Source organism: Stenella coeruleoalba (genome assembly GCF_951394435.1).
Source record: "Stenella coeruleoalba genome assembly, chromosome: 7".
In the NCBI taxonomy this organism is placed as follows: domain Eukaryota; kingdom Metazoa; phylum Chordata; class Mammalia; order Artiodactyla; family Delphinidae; genus Stenella; species Stenella coeruleoalba.
In genome coordinates, this window is record NC_137153.1 from 47,976,775 (window position 1) to 47,996,475 (window position 19,701).

Sequence of the window (19,701 nt, forward strand, 5' to 3'; positions counted from 1 at the left end):
TTCACCTGGCATTTATGACAAGGTCTTCGCTGGGAAGCTCCTGGGTTCTGGGGCTGTGCTCTCCAAATCAATGCAGATCAAGAGACCTGGTCACTGTCACTATCTGTCAAGGCAATTGTATTCAAAACACTGAGTCTCTCATTGTTTTTGTCACATACACGCAGGCACACTCAGCTGATAACTAGGTTTATGAAGCAAACTGTTGACAAAACAACAAACGGAAGTTTATTTAGTCATCCCCTTTCCCAGCCAGTAGGGCAGCCCACTAACCCAGTACTCCTTAAAGCATATACTTCTGAGATTTTGTTGAAATTCAGGTTCAGATGTACTAGGTTTCGGGAGAAGCCTGAGAGTCTGCATTTCTAGCAAGCTCTCTTAGTTAGATCAGGCCTTGATACTTAAAGTGTCATCCGTGGGCCAATAGATTTGGCATCACTTGGGAACTTGTTAGGCCCGCAGACTCTTAGGCGCCACTCCAGACCTACTGGACCAGAACCTGCATTTTAACAAGATCCCATGTTCACATTTGAGAAGCACTGCTCTAACCATGTAATAAGCCTACAGTGTCAATTATGGGCAAGGGTCCTGCTGGGGCTCTGGGTTGAAAGTAAGGTTAGATGGATTTCTTTTTTTTTTTTAAACATCTTTATTGGAATATAATTGCTTTACAATGTTGTGTTAGTTTCTGTTGTATGACAAAGTGAATCAGCTATATGTATACGTATATATCCCCGTATAGATGGATTTCTTGTTGCCTTTTTACTTCAAAACTCTTTTGTGTACCTGCCTCAGTAGAGCATCTGACGCTCAGATAAAGACATGGACAGATGCCTCTTTGTTCAGTCATTCAGTGGTGTGATGAATTTGTTTTTATCCATCCTGGAGTGCCATTGTCTTTAAACACAGGGGCCCACTGACCAACCTATCCCTTCTCCAGAAAACTTTATTCTAGACAGAAAAGTTTGACCGGGAGAGACGTGTCTGAGCATGTTAGAATGATGAACACATTGGGGACAGCGTTAGGAGATGGGAGTTTCTGTTTCCTCATCTGTAAAATGCAGATAATAATACCACCTGTTCTAGCTTCCTTTACAGGCTTGTGAGGGGCTTTGAAAACATAAGGATGTTCATGAGATTTTAAAGCAACTTTAGTGAGAAAAAAATCATATATATTTCAGTACTGGAGAGGTCTGGATTCAACACTTAGCCTTACCATCTACTAATTTTGTGATTTCTGCAAAATTATTTCATATGATTGAGCCTCAATTTCTTTTTATATAAAACGGTCATAAAATCATCCGTCATGCAAAGTTGTAGTGAGGATTAAAATGTTAATAATATACGTAAAAATCTGGTGCATAGTAGAGTTTAATAAATGGTAGCCAAGAGCAGCACATTAAGGGACTTTGTTGAGAAGTAAACTTACAAAGATAACTGTTCCCTCAGGTAAGCCTGTTATACAGGAGCAAAAAGGAAGAGTGACTTTAAAGCTGGTTAAAAGTTTGAATAAACACCCATCCATCTCAAGAGATTGATGTCTTGAAGTTTGTTTTCTAAGTATCTCTGGAAGAAAAATTCCCAAAGCTCAAACAAGGTTTTTTTTACATTTAAATATTAGTGAGTACCAGCCACTGGTGGGTTTTGGGATTAGGGGGATTTGCTATGATTATCTGTCTCATTCACACGCTCTCAACAGAGGTGCCAGAGGGACTTGGTAGTGTCCATGAGAGCCTGGCACTGGTACAGAGGAAGGTTTCCACTTTGGTGTCTGTGCACCCAGACATGCCAGGTCCCGGGGAAACAGCAGAATTAGTGATAACGAGGGTCATGTAAGGTGATGAGATTGCTCTGAGCACCGTGGGAATTGATTGATGGTACCCTCATTATCAGAATAACAGAACAGCAAGTCTTATTTACTGGAGACATGAGGGGGTGGCTGTTGGGTAATTAAACATTTGCGATACAGAGGGACTTGTCTCTTTTAAAAGAAAATAAACGTTCTCGTCCTCCTTTCCCTATCTTCCCAACCTCTAGCTTATATTTTTATTTTGGAAATGCTCTTTGAAGGCCCTCGGCTTTCTTAAGTCTCTTTTCAGGCAGGCTAAGGCTTTGGGATGGTATTCTTTTTTTTTTTTTTTTTTTTGCGGTACGCGGGCCTCTCACTGTTGTGGCCTCTCCTGTTGCGGAGCACAGGCTCCGGACGCGCAGGCTCAGTGGCCATGGCTCACGGGCCCAGCCGCTTCTCGGCATGTGGGATCTTCCCGGACCGAGGCACGAACCCGTGTCCCCTGGATCGGCAGGCGGACTCTCAACCACTGCGCCACCAGGGAAGCCCCTGGGATGGTATTCTTTTGAAGAAGAGATTGCTACAGTGTGCAGAGTTTGTGTGGTGATAACCTTCCTGGTGATCTTCTGAAGTACCATGAATGTGATTTCACAGACAGCCAAAGGCAGGGTGTCACATGACCCGCTTTTCCGATCTCTTTGAGAGGGTGTGTACACTCGAGGCCAGGTGAGGAGGGACAAGAACACCTCACTGATAATATGGCCTTGCAGTGAAAACCTAATAGGAAGAAGGGTGGGCTTAAGAGGGAGGGAGGGAGCCGACCAAGGCTGCCGGGAGTGGCCAGAAGAGGCATTCAGCTGAATAATCAGCAGTTCTGAGTGAAGCGCAGAGCCTGTGAGAGGCAGTCGGAATGTCTTAGCTGGTTTTGGTTTTTGTTTTGCCGGAATAACTTAAGGTTGAATGCGTCACTGAGCCGTGTCTGAGTGTGGCGTAGCAGAGGAGTGGATCAGTGGATCCTGCTTCAAGTCCATTTTAACTGATGCCACGATGGACTCTTCTGACTCCGGCCACAGCTGTTGGCTCATTTTGCTAGGGTTTGACCCATGAATGGATCAGTGATCTCCTCTCTGTTTCCAGGCCACAGGACATCGTCTGCACTTCCAGCCAGTCGATAATTGTGGTCTTTGGGGAATACGTGGATGGAAGCTGTAGGTAAAGGGGCTTCATGAACCAGCAGGAGGGACAGGTTGAAGAGCATCACTTTTTAGAACGTAAGGCTATGTGGAAAGAGCATTTGCTAGCAATCAAAAAGTGAATTTCGATCCTAGCCGTGTCCCTACTCACTATGGGACCTTGTTCAGCAAGTAATTTTATCTCTTGGAGACCCAGGGATAATGATACCTACTACAAATCTACTACACCTATTCTGAATCTGCTATAAATCACACCAGAATTTTAAAAGGGTCAAATGAGGTGATGGAGAAGAGAGCACTGAAGACTTCAAAGCTGCCCTGTCCAGTATAGTAGCCACTAGCTGCATGTGGCTTTTTGGATTATTAATTAATTAAGTCAATCAATTATTTAATTAATTAGAATGAAATAAAATGAAAAATTCAGTTTCTCAGTCACACTAGCCACCCTTTAAGTACTCAGTAGCCACATGTGGCTAGCGGGTACCATACTGGACAAAAAAGATGCAGAACATTTGCGTTATCACAGAAAGTTGTATCAGATAGTGCCTCAAAGCACTATTTAGGATGTAAAGGATGGCACGTTGTAAGGGTGATAAGTGCTGTCATAGTTAGGGGTTCTTAGAAAGAAACAACCCACTCAAGTTAGCTGGAGTAAAATGAGATATTTGACTAATTCAAGAAAAATGTATATGTCCCAAGGGTTGGAAACACATCTAGGCTTCAAGAGGAAATGGAACCAGTTCCTATAAGGCTATCAAGAATAAAAGAAGCTACTCTCTCCCCACTGTCTCTCTTTCTCTTGTCTTCCTCTGCCTGTGGTCACTTGTGCCCTTGGCTCTGTTCCTCTGTCTGTGCATACGGCATCTTTCTTTCTCTCCTCTTCCTCCTTCACTTCTTCCCCCTCTTCTCCTCAACACCTCCCCCTTTCCTCCCTCCCCTCTCTGCAGACCAGCTTTCTCAACTGTACTACACATGGTCCAAATAGGGCTCAAGCAGACCCAATTTTGTAAAAAATTTGTTTAAGTATCATTGATTTACAATGTTGTATTAGTTTCTGGTGTACAGCAAAGTGATTCAGTTATACATGTATAATAGTTAGCATTTGTTAATCCCAAACTCCCAATCCCATCCCTCCTCCCCCTTGGCAACCACAAGTCTGCTGTCTATGTCTGTGAGTCTGTTTCTGTTTTGTAAATAAGTTCATTTGTGTCATATTTTAGATTCCACATATAAGTGATATCATATGGTATTTGTCTTTCTCTGTCTGACTGACTTCCGTTGGTACAATAAACTCCAGGTCCATCCATGTTGCTGCAAATGGCATTATTTCATTCTTTTTTATGGCTGAGTAATATTCCATTGTATATATGTGTATATGTGTATATCACATTTTCTTTATCCATTCATCTGTCGATAGACATTTAGGTTGTTTCCGTGTCTCCATGTCTTGGCTATTGCAAATAGCGTCAGGCAGACCCAGTTTTCATCACTTCTCAGGGATAAAGCCTAACAAAGGCTGGATCCTGATTTGAAATTCCCGGGGAAGCCTGCTGGGTGTGATAGCCACCCCTGCTCCAATCAGCTGTATCCAGGAGGATGGGGGTAGTGTCCTTATGCTTACTCAATAGGGGCAAGTGGCAGGGTGGGGCAGATGCTCTAAAAAGGAGCATATGGGGATGTGTCATTGACTAACATGCTCATCCTTAACACCTTGGAGCAGTCCATTGAAACTATGATCACACAGGGAAAAGTTCCAGAGATTTGATCAAGGCCATGAAGAAAAAGGGTGTGATACTTTTCCTCCTTTGGCTATTTGGTCATATGATTTGATCACCAATCGGATTCTCAGGGGTTTGGCTTCACTTCCATGTCCTTATACCTGGATGGAAGTGGGCACAGCCAGAAGTGAGATGGAAGTCAGGTCTAAGCCTTTGTCATTTCTTAAATGCAAACGGGACACTAATGAGACCCTTTTCTCTCCTGCCTTTAGGAAGAAACATGAGGTTCCCCTGGAAATCATTCAAGAGGAAGATGGAAGGGGCTGTCTAAAAAGAGATTGAAAGCTGCAGACCGCAAGACTGGGGCCAGAGGGCTGGCAGTGGAAAACCCTGTTGGGTTGTGATCTCTCATTGAAAAGTCCCAGTTGCCTTTTTGCTTCCTGCAGGGGGAAGGAAGAGAAGGAGAAGGCCATGTCCATAGCCTTGAAGCAGGTGTTCAACAAGGACAAGACCTTCCGGCCGAAGAGGAAATTTGAACCTGGCACGCAGAGGTTTGAACTCCACAAACGGGCTCAGGCATCCCTCAACTCAGGCGTGGACCTGAGGGCAGCTGTGCAGCTGCCCAGCGGGGAGGACCAGAATGACTGGGTGGCGGTGCACGTGGTGGACTTCTTCAATCGGATCAACCTCATCTACGGTACCATCTGTGAGTTCTGCACTGAGCGGACCTGCCCTGTGATGTCAGGGGGCCCCAAATACGAGTATCGGTGGCAGGATGACCTCAAGTACAAGAAGCCGACTGCACTGCCAGCCCCCCAGTACATGAACCTTCTCATGGATTGGATTGAAGTCCAGATCAACAATGAGGACATATTTCCAACGTGTGTGGGTAAGTCCATGACCAGCTTCCTGGTTATTTTGTCACTTCCCACCCAAGCTTGGAAGGTTTGCAGGGGCTTCTTCTGGGACTGCCTTTGAATGCCGGATAGCACCTATATCAGTGTTTCCCTAAATTCCATCACTCACATAGCAGCAATTTCCTTTTCTGGATCTAAGGACCTTATTGAAAAAAAAAAATCATTCGTAGACCACTTAGAATTATTTTGTAGACCTAAATAGTGGGAAACACTGGCTTGATGAAAAGTTGGATTTGATCTTATTGGCTTCATTAGGATTAGACTCCAAACCCACCCAGAGCTCCTGGTAAAATTTTTAATTTGGAGCTAATTAACTAGCTAGTTACATTAACTCTGGTGCAATTATTGGTACTCGTCTCTCAGGGTAAGAAATCCCAGTGTGAGAATCCATGGATTTGTTTGGGAATCAAGCAAACAGGCAGTTAGCATTTTGGAGAAATAAGATCCTGGCATTCTTTTCTCCCCTCTCCTGATCATAGGTATTAATTTCAGTCTGTACTATTAACTCTGGACCCTTGTGTAGCTGATAGACCAACCCGGACACCTGAAATGCAAATGCTTTTGTTTGCTTTGTGCTCTGAGCCATAAAATTCTTCAAGGGGAGAGACCAGACCTTTCCTATCTCTTATATTTCTTTATGCTGCTGATCATTGAATCTGCAAGCCTGGCAGGTTGAATTCAGAATTCAGTTTTTAGGGCCTTAGGTTCACTAAGGGTGAGCATTCTCTTCTTTGCACTGATGTACCTGTGATACCTAGCATGGTGCCCTGGAACCTTCTAGGCACTCAGGAACTATTTGTGGAATGGTTGAAAAAATACTTATGCTGCTGGAAAATATTATTGAAAAGCTCTGAGATAGTTGGGGTATTAAAAGAAAGAAGCGTTTGAAACACATTGGTGAAATCACCTTTAGATGGGGCATGTGTGTCCCCATGTGGCATATGGAAAGTTGAAGTGGGCTGTATGGAAGTAATTATGTTTATACCAGAAAAAAAATGTATATAAATTGATTAGGGCAGTAAGTCCATCTTGAAACATTCAGCACACAAACCAATCTGCTCAGAATCCTCGTGTTGACTTGTCCAGTTTCCTCACATACTTTCTGCTGCCCTTGTTAGGGCAGGGACTGGGGTGTATGGCCGCACAACCCCCCTTGGTTGGCTCACCAGCATATGAGGAAGAAGGAAGGTTTCAGAAACTCCCCTGGCTGTATAATTGGCGCCTTGGAGGAGTAGCAGTTTCCTAGGTTCATGTCTTTTTGCACTTTCATTGACTGTCAGAGGCTTCTTCTGGAGCTGGGAGGAATTTGTCTTTTCCAAAAGCATTACAGGCAACTGCCAATGACTCTGCAGAACATACGACGGCAGTAAAGGTAAATAAATGTGGGCAAGGATCCCTCCTTGCTGCCCTTCCCCTTCTGTTTCTTTGACGCTTTGAACTCTGGGCACTTCTGTTCTCTCTGGCAGTTGTGGTTACCACATAGAGTTGCTGACCAGAAATAACATCACAGAGCCTGGTGTGTTACTTAAGAGTGAGGAAGCTTCTGGCCATCTCCCTGGAAAATAGAACATCATAGGTGATTTTAGACTTCGCTTGGAGGAAATCACGGGATGCCGCCAGATCCCCCAGAGCGATTGACTTTGCTTTCTTTTTCTAGGTGGTTTCCTTAGCCATTCAGCGTGCTTGGGGAACACTCACCTGATCAGAATCCTCTATTTCAGCTCTTCCCAATCTGTGCCGCACAGTACAAAAGTGTTTTGGGAGCTCTTACTAGGTGCACTGTGATTTTCTTTTTTCTCCCATGGAAAAATAAATTTGGGAAATGCAGAGTGAAATTGATTTCTTTACTGCAGGACTTTAAATATACTAACGTGCATTATACATCTCCAAGAAAAGAATATGTTAGTAAGTAGTGTATCTTAATTTGAACCTGGTACCTTCTTCTTCTGTTCTTTTTTAATGGAACACTATTAGCATCTTTTGGGAAATGTTCATCTATATAGAGTTGTCAAACTTTTCTTTGTATCGGAATTACTTGGACCTTCTTCTTAAAATGCAGATTCCTTGGTCCTCCCCCTCAACAACTAAATCAGAATCTCTTAGGTGAGGCCTAAGAATCTGTACTTTTGGTAAGCTCCTCCCACCCCTCTTGTTTATTGTAACCACCCAGAATGCTTTTCATCCTCCCCAGGAACAGTTTGTTTCTTACCTCTCCGGTTTTATCCATGTCATTCTCTCCTTTGGAAGCCCCTTCTAGTGAATTCTTATGCGTGCTTTATACCATCTCAGACTTCCCTGGTGGTCCTGTGGTTAAGACTCCTCCGTGCTTCCAATGCAGGAGGCGCGAGTTCGATCCCTGGTTAGGGAACTAAGATCCCACATGCTGTGTGGCATGACCAAAAATTTTTTTTAAAAAATGAACTTTATACCATCTCCTCTGTGAAGACTGTCATCTTTTAGAATATAAGCCCCTTCAAATTATAGAATATGTCTTATGCATTTGAATATCCCAGCACTAAGTCCAGTCCTGGTGCCTTATAAGTTGTTGGATGGATGGATGGATGGATGGATGGATGGATGGAAAAATAATCTTTATAAAGTGTATGGTGCTGGTGATCAAAGTGAAGTTAAACAAATGTCTCTGAATCTCTTTATCACCATTCCTGGGTATTTCCCGTACCTTGCCTTCCACAGGGTTTAATTTTGTCTGTTTAACTTTTCCAAGGTTAAAATGTTAGGGGTCAGTAAAAACCACCACCATCCACCATCACCCTGAGGGTCTTCATTCGTATCCTGCTCACCTCTGCTATTCGTCCTCAGACAATAATACTGTTGCTGTCTTTGCAAGAACTTGCCTTGTAGGAGCCGCTTTCTCTATGAGAATTCATTTCCTCCTCTTCTTCCTCCCCCTGATTCCAGCCTACTTTCCTTCTTTTTGATCTTCCTGCTGCCATGAGTCATTATCATGGAAATGATCAAGATGTCTGTCAGGATAAAGTAAAAGAGGAATTCCCAGCCAACAGCAGACCCTGGGTGGATGAGAAATTTGGGAGTTCTGCTTCACATTACGGCGTTGAATCCTGGGCATATTTCTGTCTTCTTGCCTGGGAATTGGGAGGGTTTGAAACTTCCCCTCCTCCCCACTGTGATCCGAGGAACTAGAACCGGAAAATACAGACAGATGTGAAGGCTTCACCCTTAGTTAGGTATTAAAGGATATAAACAGCTGTTGATCTCTACCATTGAAACATGGAGGAAAGAAAAACTTTCATCTGTTTCTGGATTCTGGTTTAACTCGGATACCCGGGCTATTTCAGAAGTCGAGCCTTCTCAGTTGGGAGAATACCAAACAGATGTGGCTCCCTCGTGAACCAGAGTCTCCTCCAGTCTCCCTTGATCCTTCCCAGCTTCCTTTGTTAAAAAGCCAACAGATGTTCCTGCAAAAGCTCCCAAGACAGCAGTAACTTCAGAAGCAAGGGCCACCTCCTCTTTGATTGTATCTCTTTAGCCACTTTTAGAGGTAACGTTTGAAAAATAGAAAGCACAGCCACCCACTTTTTCAAATTCCATTGCCTGTCTAATTACAATAATTTTTATGTTCTAGCCCCCAGGTTCCCTGTTTTTCTGTTATATAATAGGACTTAAATCTCACATCTGACAGAAAAAAAGGAGTGGAAAACTTAGCGCTCCTCCAACTCATGTTTTTAAAAAGTCTTTGAGCAGGAGGAATTTAAAAAATAATGACATGATCTCACCTACCTCTATGGTTTTAGAATAAATGGGTGTCAGGGAAGGGGAGAGCAAGCAGAGGAAGCAAAGGAAGGGAGAGAAGCCAGGAGGGAACTCACATGTATTGAGTTTGCTAAGTGCCAGGCGCTATACATGCTACTGTTAATCTTTCTTAATTCTTATAATAACTGAATGAATTAAATATGCCATTTTACCAGTTAGGAAGCTGACATTTAAACAAGCAAAGCATTTCCCAAGGTTGTACAGCTAATCAGTCATTTAGAAGTCAGGGTTTGAGCTCAAGTGGCCAAAAATCTATGCCCTTGTCACCCACTACCATTTATAGCATGAATCGGTATTCTGCAAATTTCCTTCACGTGGTGAAAGGCTTCTCAATCATGGTTTTAGGAGGTTGTCTAGGGTGGGAAAAAATTCAGAAAAGCTGATTTTCGGTATAAATTTTAAAGAACTGATTCTTTTCTTTGTTTCTGTTTGTCCCTATTTTATTATTTTTTTTAAATAAGATTCTTTTTTAAAATAAATTTATTTATTTATTTATTTTTGGCTGTGTTGGGTCTTTGTTGCTGTACGTGGGCTTTCTCTAGTTGCGGTGAGCGGGGGCTACTCTTCGTTGTGGTACGCACGCTTCTCATTGCGGTGGCTTCTCTTGTTGTGGAGCACGGGCTCTAGGGGCATGGGCTTCAGTAGTTGCGGCACGTGGGCTTCAGTAGTTGTGGCTCGCGGGCTCTAGAGTGCAGGCTCAGCAGTTGTGGCGCACGGGCTTAGTTGCTCTGCAGCATGTAGGATCTTCTGGGACCAGGGCTTGAACCCTTGTCCCCTGCATTGGCAGGCGGATTCTTAACCACTGGGCCACCAGGGAAGCCCTGCCCCTATTTTAAATAATCACCCCTGAAATGCCTGAGGAGTGTGTCCATGAGACTACAGCTGAGTTTCATCCTCTCAAAATATTGTGGCAGGAAACATAAGGCTATAAAAATGTCCATAGGGATGAGCTTTTCAGACATGGGATGTTGGGGAACCGAGTCTATAATTAGCCTTTAAATTTTAACTTTTTTTTTCTATTGTCTCCCTCCTGGTTTTTTATTTTTATATAAATCTATGTAACACTGGTAAGGCAGCATGTACGTCAACAAAATATATTTACAGTGTGGTAGGACTAGCCCTGGGCTTGTAGACAGAGACTAGCTCTGCTATTACAAGATACTGTGTGACATTGGTAAACACGTAACCTCTGAGCTTGCGTTTCTCTGTGTAAAGATTCTGATCTCACAGGACTGTTGTAAAGATTAAATGAGGCAGTGTGAGTAAAAACACCCAGCCCAGAGCCATAAGCCCCTATAAGAGGTGCTAAAAAACAAACGTGTGTCAGCTGCCTCTCTCTGCATACGTTTCTACTTAACTGTCAACCAAAACTCTTGGATCCCACTAGATGATTTCTGAACGGTATCCCCAGAAAAAAGCAAGACACATTGTAAGAGAATCAACATGATTTTTAAAAAATCGTTGCTGAATTGCTCTCTGAGGGGGGTCATAAATACCTTCCAAGACTTTGGGAAATTTCAGTGTTTCTCTAGGAGCTAGACCAACTCCTGGTGTCAGGGATGAACACTTAACCCTTTAGACAGAAAGCTACTGGGAAGGATCGTTTTGCTTGGTTTTCAGAAGACTGCGTACTGAATGTGCCCACGTCCAGTGTCAGTCCGGCAAACCTCAGCAGAGACTGGGTGCAGGTTAGCTGGGGAAGAGGGGAGAGAGCTTACTAGTCACATCTGACACAAGCCATTCATTAAAATCAGTGCTGGGTGAGCTGCCCTGGATTTGACCTCTCAAGAGGTTGGGGAAATAGTTCTCAGTGCCCAGGAATGAAGCCTCCAAGATCGCCTTTTGAACTGGCAAGTTTTTCTAAGACTCTGGAAACATGTTTTGCCTTTGGGATCTGATAAACTGGCCCCCTAAGAATTTACTCGTTGGGAAGGCATCATAATAAAGCTACAATTTTCTGAATACATACTACCCTCCACGCTTTACCTGCATCATATCGTTTAATCTGTAAGATAACCCCGTAAGGCAGGTATTATGAGGTCCATTTCGCAGATGAAAAAGATGAAGTAACGTGCCTAGGGTCACACAAGCAGAGCTAGGGTTCAGACCCAAAGTAGCCCAACTCTACAGGCTGTGCTCTCAGCTACTCCAACATCTTGTGTCTGTGATGTTCTTCGCTCAGAATCAACAATACCCTTGATTTACCCCTACCTGTTGCATCACATGTTAAATCTTCTTTAGGAAATGTCCTACGATAAACCCAGCATTCACAGGGAAGGATGTGAAAACAGGGCGGTGCATCCGATGCAAACTGGGTCCTTACTGATGGGAACTCTTTTTTTGTTTGTTTGTTTTTTGTTTTTTGCGGTACGTGGGCTTCTCACTGTTGTGGCCTCTCCCGTTGCGGAGCACAGCCTCCGGACGCGCAGGCTCAGCGGCCATGGCTCACGGGCCCAGCCGCTCTGCGGCATGTGGGATCCTCCCGGACCGAGGCACGAACCCGTGTCCCCTGCATCGGCAGGCGGACTCCCAACCACTGCGCCACCAGGGAAGCCCTGATGGGAACTCTTAAAGTTCTGCTCGCGGTAAGAACTTGCCTTCTCTAGATTCTGATGCTACCCTAGTGTATTCAGTCGTCTATTCATGGAAACCATGCAGAAACAGCTGATTCCACTCTTCCTCAGCCCCGCTGGCCGCCGGCGAATTGATGGTCTTGTGGAGGGACACAGTTCCCTACTTCCGCCTTGTTAACCCAATACTGCAGTGACTTGGTGGCTGAGTTAATAAGAACACTGGTAAATAACCACCCCACTCAACAAATCCCAAGAGGTACCTCTGGAAAATGGTGAGGGCCACCAGTGTGCTAAGAAGCAGTAGAGAAAAGGAGTGGAGAGGGGAGCCCAGAGGGCCTAGAGACTGCCCTGTAAGTTAAGGCTAGTTACCTGCTGTCCCCACCTGCACTGAGGTCTCCATTACTCGTGCTGTGTAATTTTAATGAGCCATATCTCAAATGACAAGTCGTTACATCTCAGCATCAGCTGGGAAGGGAACTGGGCTATATGATACTCAGTGGAAAACAGAGATGAAAAATAAAGGCTGTAATGGGGGTTGGGGGGTATATGCTGCTTTCTCTCGGTTGGTGCTTGTGGACATGGTGCCCTACCTTAGTCAACGAAGGCTGCCTTGCGGAGGTCAGTGCTGCGTGGATAGGCAAGCCTTAGGGGATGTGGAAACGCATCCGGCAATGCAGTGGGATGGAGAAAAATGAGTTAACCAGAACTGTTGTCCAGAACAGACATGGAGTTGGAAGGAACAGTTGCATAAGCCACTTGAAGTGAGGATGAGATGCCCAAGATCACTGACGTGCCAGCTGACATTTAAAGAGCACAGGTTTTTGTTTATCTGAGTAGGGCGTATCAGCACGGCCCTGACACCAGAGGCCTTCTCTCTCTGCCCTCCCCACCAGTCTCTGCCTCTCCTCTAGATAGAGAAGGTACCCTTAAACAGTGTCATTTTGAAGAGAGGTTGAGTTTTTGTCCTGCCCTAGATCTCCACGTGTGGAGAGTGAATCTCAAGCTTTTCTTTTAAAAGACCTTTGTAGGTTTTAGGACATGTAGTATCTGTTAAGGCCTCTGCCTATAAGAACGTTTTGGTGTTTCATCTTAAAAAAACTCATGCTAAATTCATATTCTGAATGATAATTCTATCCATGTTTTCCTTCATGTAATCATGTCTTTCTCTTAAGTCTTCTGGTGAAATGGATGCTGTGGGAAGATGAGCCAGTTTGGGAAGGTGGGGTGTTGGTAAAAAGGATCAAAAGCATTAGTCTCTGTTAGACCTGAGTTTGAATCCCAGTTATCAACTTTTAGTAGAAAATTTTCACTCTCTGGGCCCGTTTGCTCACCTGTACAATGCATATAAAAGGATCTACTTCATAGGACTGTTGAGATAATTAAATAACGTGCTACATTTAAAATACTTAGCACAGTGTGGAGACAGAGACTAGGTATGCTTTCGATGTTATCCCCTCAGTATCACATGGTATCAGTGTGATGAATTAGACTCGTCAGGTGAATTAAGGTAAGAAAGGAAAGAAGGTAGGATGAAAACCCATACTTCTTTCAAGTATTTGGCTGTGGAGTCGATTCACATGCCCTTCATCTTCTGCTATATCTTATGGAACCTTTAGAAGAAATAGTAAACATTCATGGGATGTTTAGCTTGGCCTTGACGGCTGGAACCAGGTGGGTCCCGGATGGAACTTGAGAAGATGTTCACATGAACAGCATATGAGGCCTGCACAAAGCCAATCCCACCTTCTTGTTTCTGCTACGGGGTGCAGCACCCGGCATAACGCTCTGCATCAAGTAGACACATGCTGAACTAATTACTACTACGTAAGTGTAAATTGATTGACTCATGCTGTATAGTTCATATTACAGAACAGAAGCTTCCTGAAAATTGTGAGGCAGTTGAATTTCTGTCATTTGGCTGATATTTTCATTTCTCAGAATTTTAAAGACAGCTTGGCAAAGAATCCTTTTAGTGTGTGAATACCTCCTTAGTGATATGTCTAATTGATCTTTAGAGCAGGCCTTTGGAAGTTAAAATGTTTGTCTTCATGGAGAGACGAACTGGAGTTGTTAGTTCTCTCTCAGGGAAAGGAAACATTCTTCACATTAAGCAATAGGTTTTCAGTGTTTCTATATTGTCTGGCCCGGGATCCTAGGACTGGAGAGCAGTGGTGAATTAAGGGAGAATCTCCAGTTGATAGTCAAGCGTTCATTCTGCCGTCACCCCCGGGATTCTGCCAGCAACAGCTGGCTCCTGCCTGGTTTCTGGGCCAGCTGAAGCGAGAGAGCCCTAATGCCTGGTGTGGCAGTGCAATGGAACCTCAGCATCTTAGGACCACCAAGAATTACTTGTGGGTGACTTCCTTCAACATTTCTGGGTCGCCTGGCCCAGCCAGGGAATCCTACCATGGCCTCCGGGAACAGAGGGAAGGAAGTTGTTGAACATTGGGGATTTACCAGTTTCAGCCTTCAGATAAACCATTCATATTTCACCATCCCGAAGTGGGGGGTGGGGGCAAGCCTACAGCTGAGGGCATCTGTCTTTCTGTGTCTTTGAAAAGAAGTGTGAGCAAATATGTTAATGATATGTACCAGAGTCCCTGTGAGCAGTAACTGTCACAACACATGGACTGTGTTACGATGGCTTTATTTTGCTTTCTAAAAATAGTATACAGGTAAGGTTTCATCATCAGCCTGGGTTCAAATCTGTTCCTCTCATGGCTTTGGGACCTTGGGAAGCCCTGACCCTCTCTGAGCCTGTCTCCTCATGTGGAAAGTAGGGGTATTAATAGTTATACCCACTTTGTAATGTTGTGAGAATTAAGTGTCATAATGCACACAAGGCTCTTAGTGAGTTCCTGGTCGAGAATTAAGTGCTGAATACATTTGGGCTTTATTACTTTTCATGGTGATATAAAAAGGGAAGACCACTGATTTATTGCAGTTTGTAATGCTTCATGACATAGGAGAATTTCTCCTGCAGTATTCGCTGTAAATTTCTTTTCCAACTGGAATAAAAATTGAGAAAAGCTATTGATCATGTCATAATTACAGTAGTTATCTTGGAAAAAGAATAATCTTTCACATCCATTAGAATGCCAGTTAATAATCAAGACTTGAATACCTCGCTGAGATCAACAGATTCCATATTTTATGTCAGGCAGTAATTCCGAAGTTTAAGTACAGTAATAATAATAACATTAGCTAACGTTTATTACCTATTCTGGGCCCAACAGCATGCGAGGTCTTTTATGTGTTTTTCTTTTTTTTTGGCCGCACTGTGCAGCTTGCGGGATCTTAGTTCCCCGACCAGGGACTGAACCTGGGCCCTGGAAGTGAAAGCACCGATTCCTAACCACTGGACTCTGAGGGCATTCCCTGTGTGTATGTTATTTCTAATCCCCAAAGCAGCCCCAGTCGACATTATCATTTTCCCTATTTTCAAATGAAGAAACTGAGGTAAGTTCCTTTCCCCAAAGTGTGGGGAGAGCTGAAATGTCAAAGTGGGATGGTGAGGTACCAGTGTAATCGCAAGAGCTGCAAGCTCCTACTCCCTAGGATTGGACAGACCAAGTGAGGGGAGGAGATGACTAGCACCTGGGAGCTGGGGCTGTGCCGCAGGAGCTGGGAGCATGGCCTGTTCAGCAGAATTGGAACCAAGGAGAAGATGCAGCACTGCTGGAGGCCAAGGAGGACCATGGGAGAAATACCTGGGTGTCTGCTTCCCTCCTCCAGTCTCCTGCCGGGGTAAAGGGGCCTGGGAAACCTATGTAGGGAATGGATCTGAGAGCAAATAAGTGAATGACTGGCATATGGAGAAAACAGATAAATAACAAACGTATGAAATAATTTTAGGTAGTGATGAGTTCTGTAAAGACAACGTTGGGAAAGGGAATTGGGATGCTGTAAGATTTAAGTAAGATAGATGTAGAATAGTGGCCTCAAATTTTTTTGGCCTTTGAACTCCTTCATACTCTTAAACATTATTGAAAATTCTAAAGATCTTTTGTTTTATGTGGGTTATAGCTATCAATTGTTATCATATTAGAAATTAAAACTAGGGAAGTTTTAAAATATTTATTAATTCATTAAAAAATAATAAATGCACCACATATTAACATAAATAACATTTTAATGAGAAATAACTGTTTCCCAAAACAAACAAAAAAATGAGTAAGAAGAGTGGCATTGTTTTACTCTTTGCAAATCTCTTTATTTATTTATTTATTTTTAAAATTAATTAATTTGTTTTTTTGGCTGCGTTGGGTCTTCATTGCTGCGTGCGGGCTTTCTCTAGTTGCGGTGAGCGGGGACTGCTCTTCGTTGCGGTGCAAGAGCTTCTCATCATGGTGGCTTCTCTTGTTGCGGAGCACAGGCTCTAGGCACGTGGGCTTCAGTAGTTATGACATGTGGGCTCGGTGGTTGTGGCATATGGGCCTAGTTGCTCCGCGGCACGTGGGATCTAAGTAATAATGTAAGGTAGCTGTTACGAAAAACAAAGCAAATAAATGATTTAGACAGTAGTTGCTCTTTTGGATTATCTGTGATTCTGCTCTTTCCATCAGTGTGAATAATTGAATTCAGCATTAACTGAGCTCCATGACAAGGGACACTGATGGAGATGACCACCCGTCAGCTTTAGATGGACATGGCCACATTGCTTCGACCCCCAATGGACAGATATAATTACCCTCCGTGGACAGACTAGTTTTTGAATGGGGTTTATACAACATCTTAGGCCAAATGAAATGTGTTTTTATTGCTGATTGTCAGAGGCAAATCTCATACCTGCCTTTCTGAGCAAATTATATCGTATCCTGCTTTGATATTATGCAGTTGATGTAATAATGATGTCTACCATTTACTGAGTATCTATAATATGTTAGGTGCATTACAACCACTTTAGAAAGGTGTTTTTTGCCTCTTTTCCAAAGGAGGAAACTGAGTCTCAGAGAGGTCCAGGTCATATAGCTTATAAAGACCTGTAGCAAGTCTTTCTGACTCCACTGTGTTTTTTCCCTACACCAGGGACCTCTGAGATATCACATTCTAGGCATGTGCATGCATGTCTTTGCATAAACACAAAGACAAATATATTCAAAGACTGAGTGAGAGAGGAGAAAAACAAAAGGATAAATTGGAAGAAGGAAAACGTTTGACTTCTGTATGACACCAATGCATGAGACCTTTGCAGAAGAAATCCTGGCTGGATGAAATAAGATATTTCAAGTCATGGCTTTGTTCCTTTCTCATTGTGCCTTAAATATGTGGGTTTGACTCATGGTCTGCTGAAACTAGGGAGGCTGTCACTGGGACAAACACTCCCATTAATAAGGTGAGACAGGGACTTCCCTGGTGGCGCAGTGGTTAAGAATCCGCCTGCCAATGCAGGGGACATGGGTTTGAGCCCATGGTCCGGGAAGATCCCACATGCCCCAGAGTAACTAGGCCCATGCACCTACTACTGAGCCTGTGCTCTAGAGCCCGCGAGCCACAGCTACGGAGCCTGCGTGCCACAACTACTGAAGCCCACGCGCCTAGAGCCTGTGCTCCGCAACAAGAGAAGCCACCACAATGAGAAGCCTGTGCACTGCAATGAAGAGTAGCCCCTGCTTGCCACAATTAGAGAAAGCCCATGTGTAGCCAAAAAAAATGAAATAAGGTGAGACAGATAAGGTGGTTCAATAATTTTCATGTGTGTAGTGAGGACTGATTGTGTGTGTGTGTGTGTGTGTGTGCGCCCAAGGTGAAAATCTCACTGGTTAGGAAGAAAAGAAGGAAAAAATAAAAGAATATGAGGGTATGCCTGCTAGCTACCTATAATGCCCTACGGTTCCACATTGAGAAAATGAGCAGAACAATATAATTGTCTTCAACTTTTACCTTTCAGTCCAGTGTGCAGTCCCTCTGACCCTTTTTACTGCCTTCCCTTTCCACTCCTTGGTCTGTTAACCCTATTTCTCTCCTGTAACACCACGAGACCTAGGTCATAAGGTTGCTGTGAGGACTCAGTAATACATGGGGCTCGGCATGTCGAAAACGTTTGATTAATATCAGCTAACATGATTACTAACAATATTGTCAATACTGTATTTCTGCATAGTAGTTACTATGTTTTTTCTCCCATATGAGAAGCTGCACATACCAGTAAGTGACTGAGGTTCTCAGAAATTAGGACCCTGGAGGCCCTGAGCCCTCGACAGGCAGGGTCAGAGGCAGGTTTCTGGACTTGCTGCAGGGGTGGACTTTTCAGCCATGGTTTCTCTGCCATCCCTCAGACAGTTGACACTTTGGGGCCCATGAAATTGTTTTAGCTGTAAAACATGTTGACTCTTAAAATAGTCATGGAATCTGGCTGCCCTTATCAGTCTGTGATGACTCACAGGGTTGACTGGGCTCAATGTTGTTTCAGGTGCCACAGGTGTACATTTCACCTCTTCCCCGCCGTGTTCCCCAGCAGCTGGCCTTTGAGGAAGGCCCATGGGGCACTGTCGGCTCGCGAGAAATACGGCCAAATGTGGGGCTCAAGTTTTTCAGATAAAACAGTGTCACCTTTTCCAGGACAGTTTGAAAAGGGGATGTTATCAAAGTGAACCTTTTTTTTTTTTTTTTTTTTTTTTTTTTTTTTTTTTTTTGCGGTACGCGGGCCTCTCACTGCTGTGGCCTCTCCCGTTGCGGAGCACAGGCTCCGGACGCGCAGGCTCAGCAGCCATGGCTCACAGGCCCAGCCGCTCTGCGGCATGTGGGATCTTCCCGGACCGGGGCACGAACCCATGTCCCCTGCATCGGCAGGCGAACTCTCAACCACTGCGCCACCAGGGAAGCCCCAAAGTGAACCTTTTTAATGACCCAATAAATAGATTCATAAGGATGAGTTTCTTGAAAAAGCTACGTTTCAGAACTAAGTTCGGGCTTATAATGCAATAACTACTTATTAAGCATCTGCCTATTCCAAGTACTGTATTAAGGGGTGGGATACAAAGACTGGTCTGCCTGGTCCTTGTGCCTGCCCCTTGGGGGCCCCTCCACACCCCTCAGAGTGCTCTGCTCCCACAGCTGGAGTGTTTAACCCCATCCACAGGCTCGGACCCACCAGAGGCTCTGACCTTCTTCACAGGTTTTAGTGGCAAGATGGACTCTCCCAGTATTATTTATTGGGCCAACCCCATACCCCGAATTCCAAGACTGGGAAGTGGATTCTTACCTAGGGCTCTGCCTGGTATCCCAATATTTGTAAACTGGTGTCCCACGTTGTCGCCCAGCTGTGCCGTATTAGAGTCTTACTTCTGGTGTCCAGACCAGGAACAGCGTCCCCACTATTTGATCCTAGCCCCTTCCATGCAGACCATTTGCCAGCCCCTAATTCCTCTTGCAGTCCCCCTCTTGCCCCAGCACCCTGCCATCTGCCAGGGCTCCCTGGGTTACCTCCTCCTGAGTTTGCCTCAAGCGCCTGCCTCGTCTCCGTGGGTCTATCAGTGCTCCTCAACCTCCTGCCACTGAAGAGGGCCTCCTCCCACCAACGCAGCAGCAGAAGTTCTGCAGCTGCAGCCTCCGGCTGGGAGGCTTTTAGCAGGGAGCAAGTGAGGGCTCCCAGACTCCAGCAGGAAGAGGGCTTTGAATCCCATTCCCTTCTAGCCACTAATGCCCTGAACTTACTGCTTAGGTGTTTTCTAAGGTTAATGGCCTGCTCCTTTGCCCAAACTGAAGCGGAGTCAAAAGGCT

General features: G+C 44.4%; 1 protein-coding gene across 2 annotated transcripts in view; it reads left to right on the top strand.

Moving 5' to 3' along the window:
• Positions 1-5,003: 5,003 nt before the first annotated feature.
• MOB3B (MOB kinase activator 3B) overlaps positions 5,004-19,701 on the top strand; it is a 154,064-nt gene continuing 139,366 nt past the window's right edge. For both annotated transcript variants that reach the window (XM_079927936.1, XM_079927935.1), the window contains exon 1: positions 5,004-5,586. In XM_079927936.1, coding sequence (XP_079784062.1) covers positions 5,169-5,586 — 418 coding nt within the window. In that variant the 5' untranslated portion in view covers positions 5,004-5,168. The remainder of the gene's footprint in view (positions 5,587-19,701) is intronic.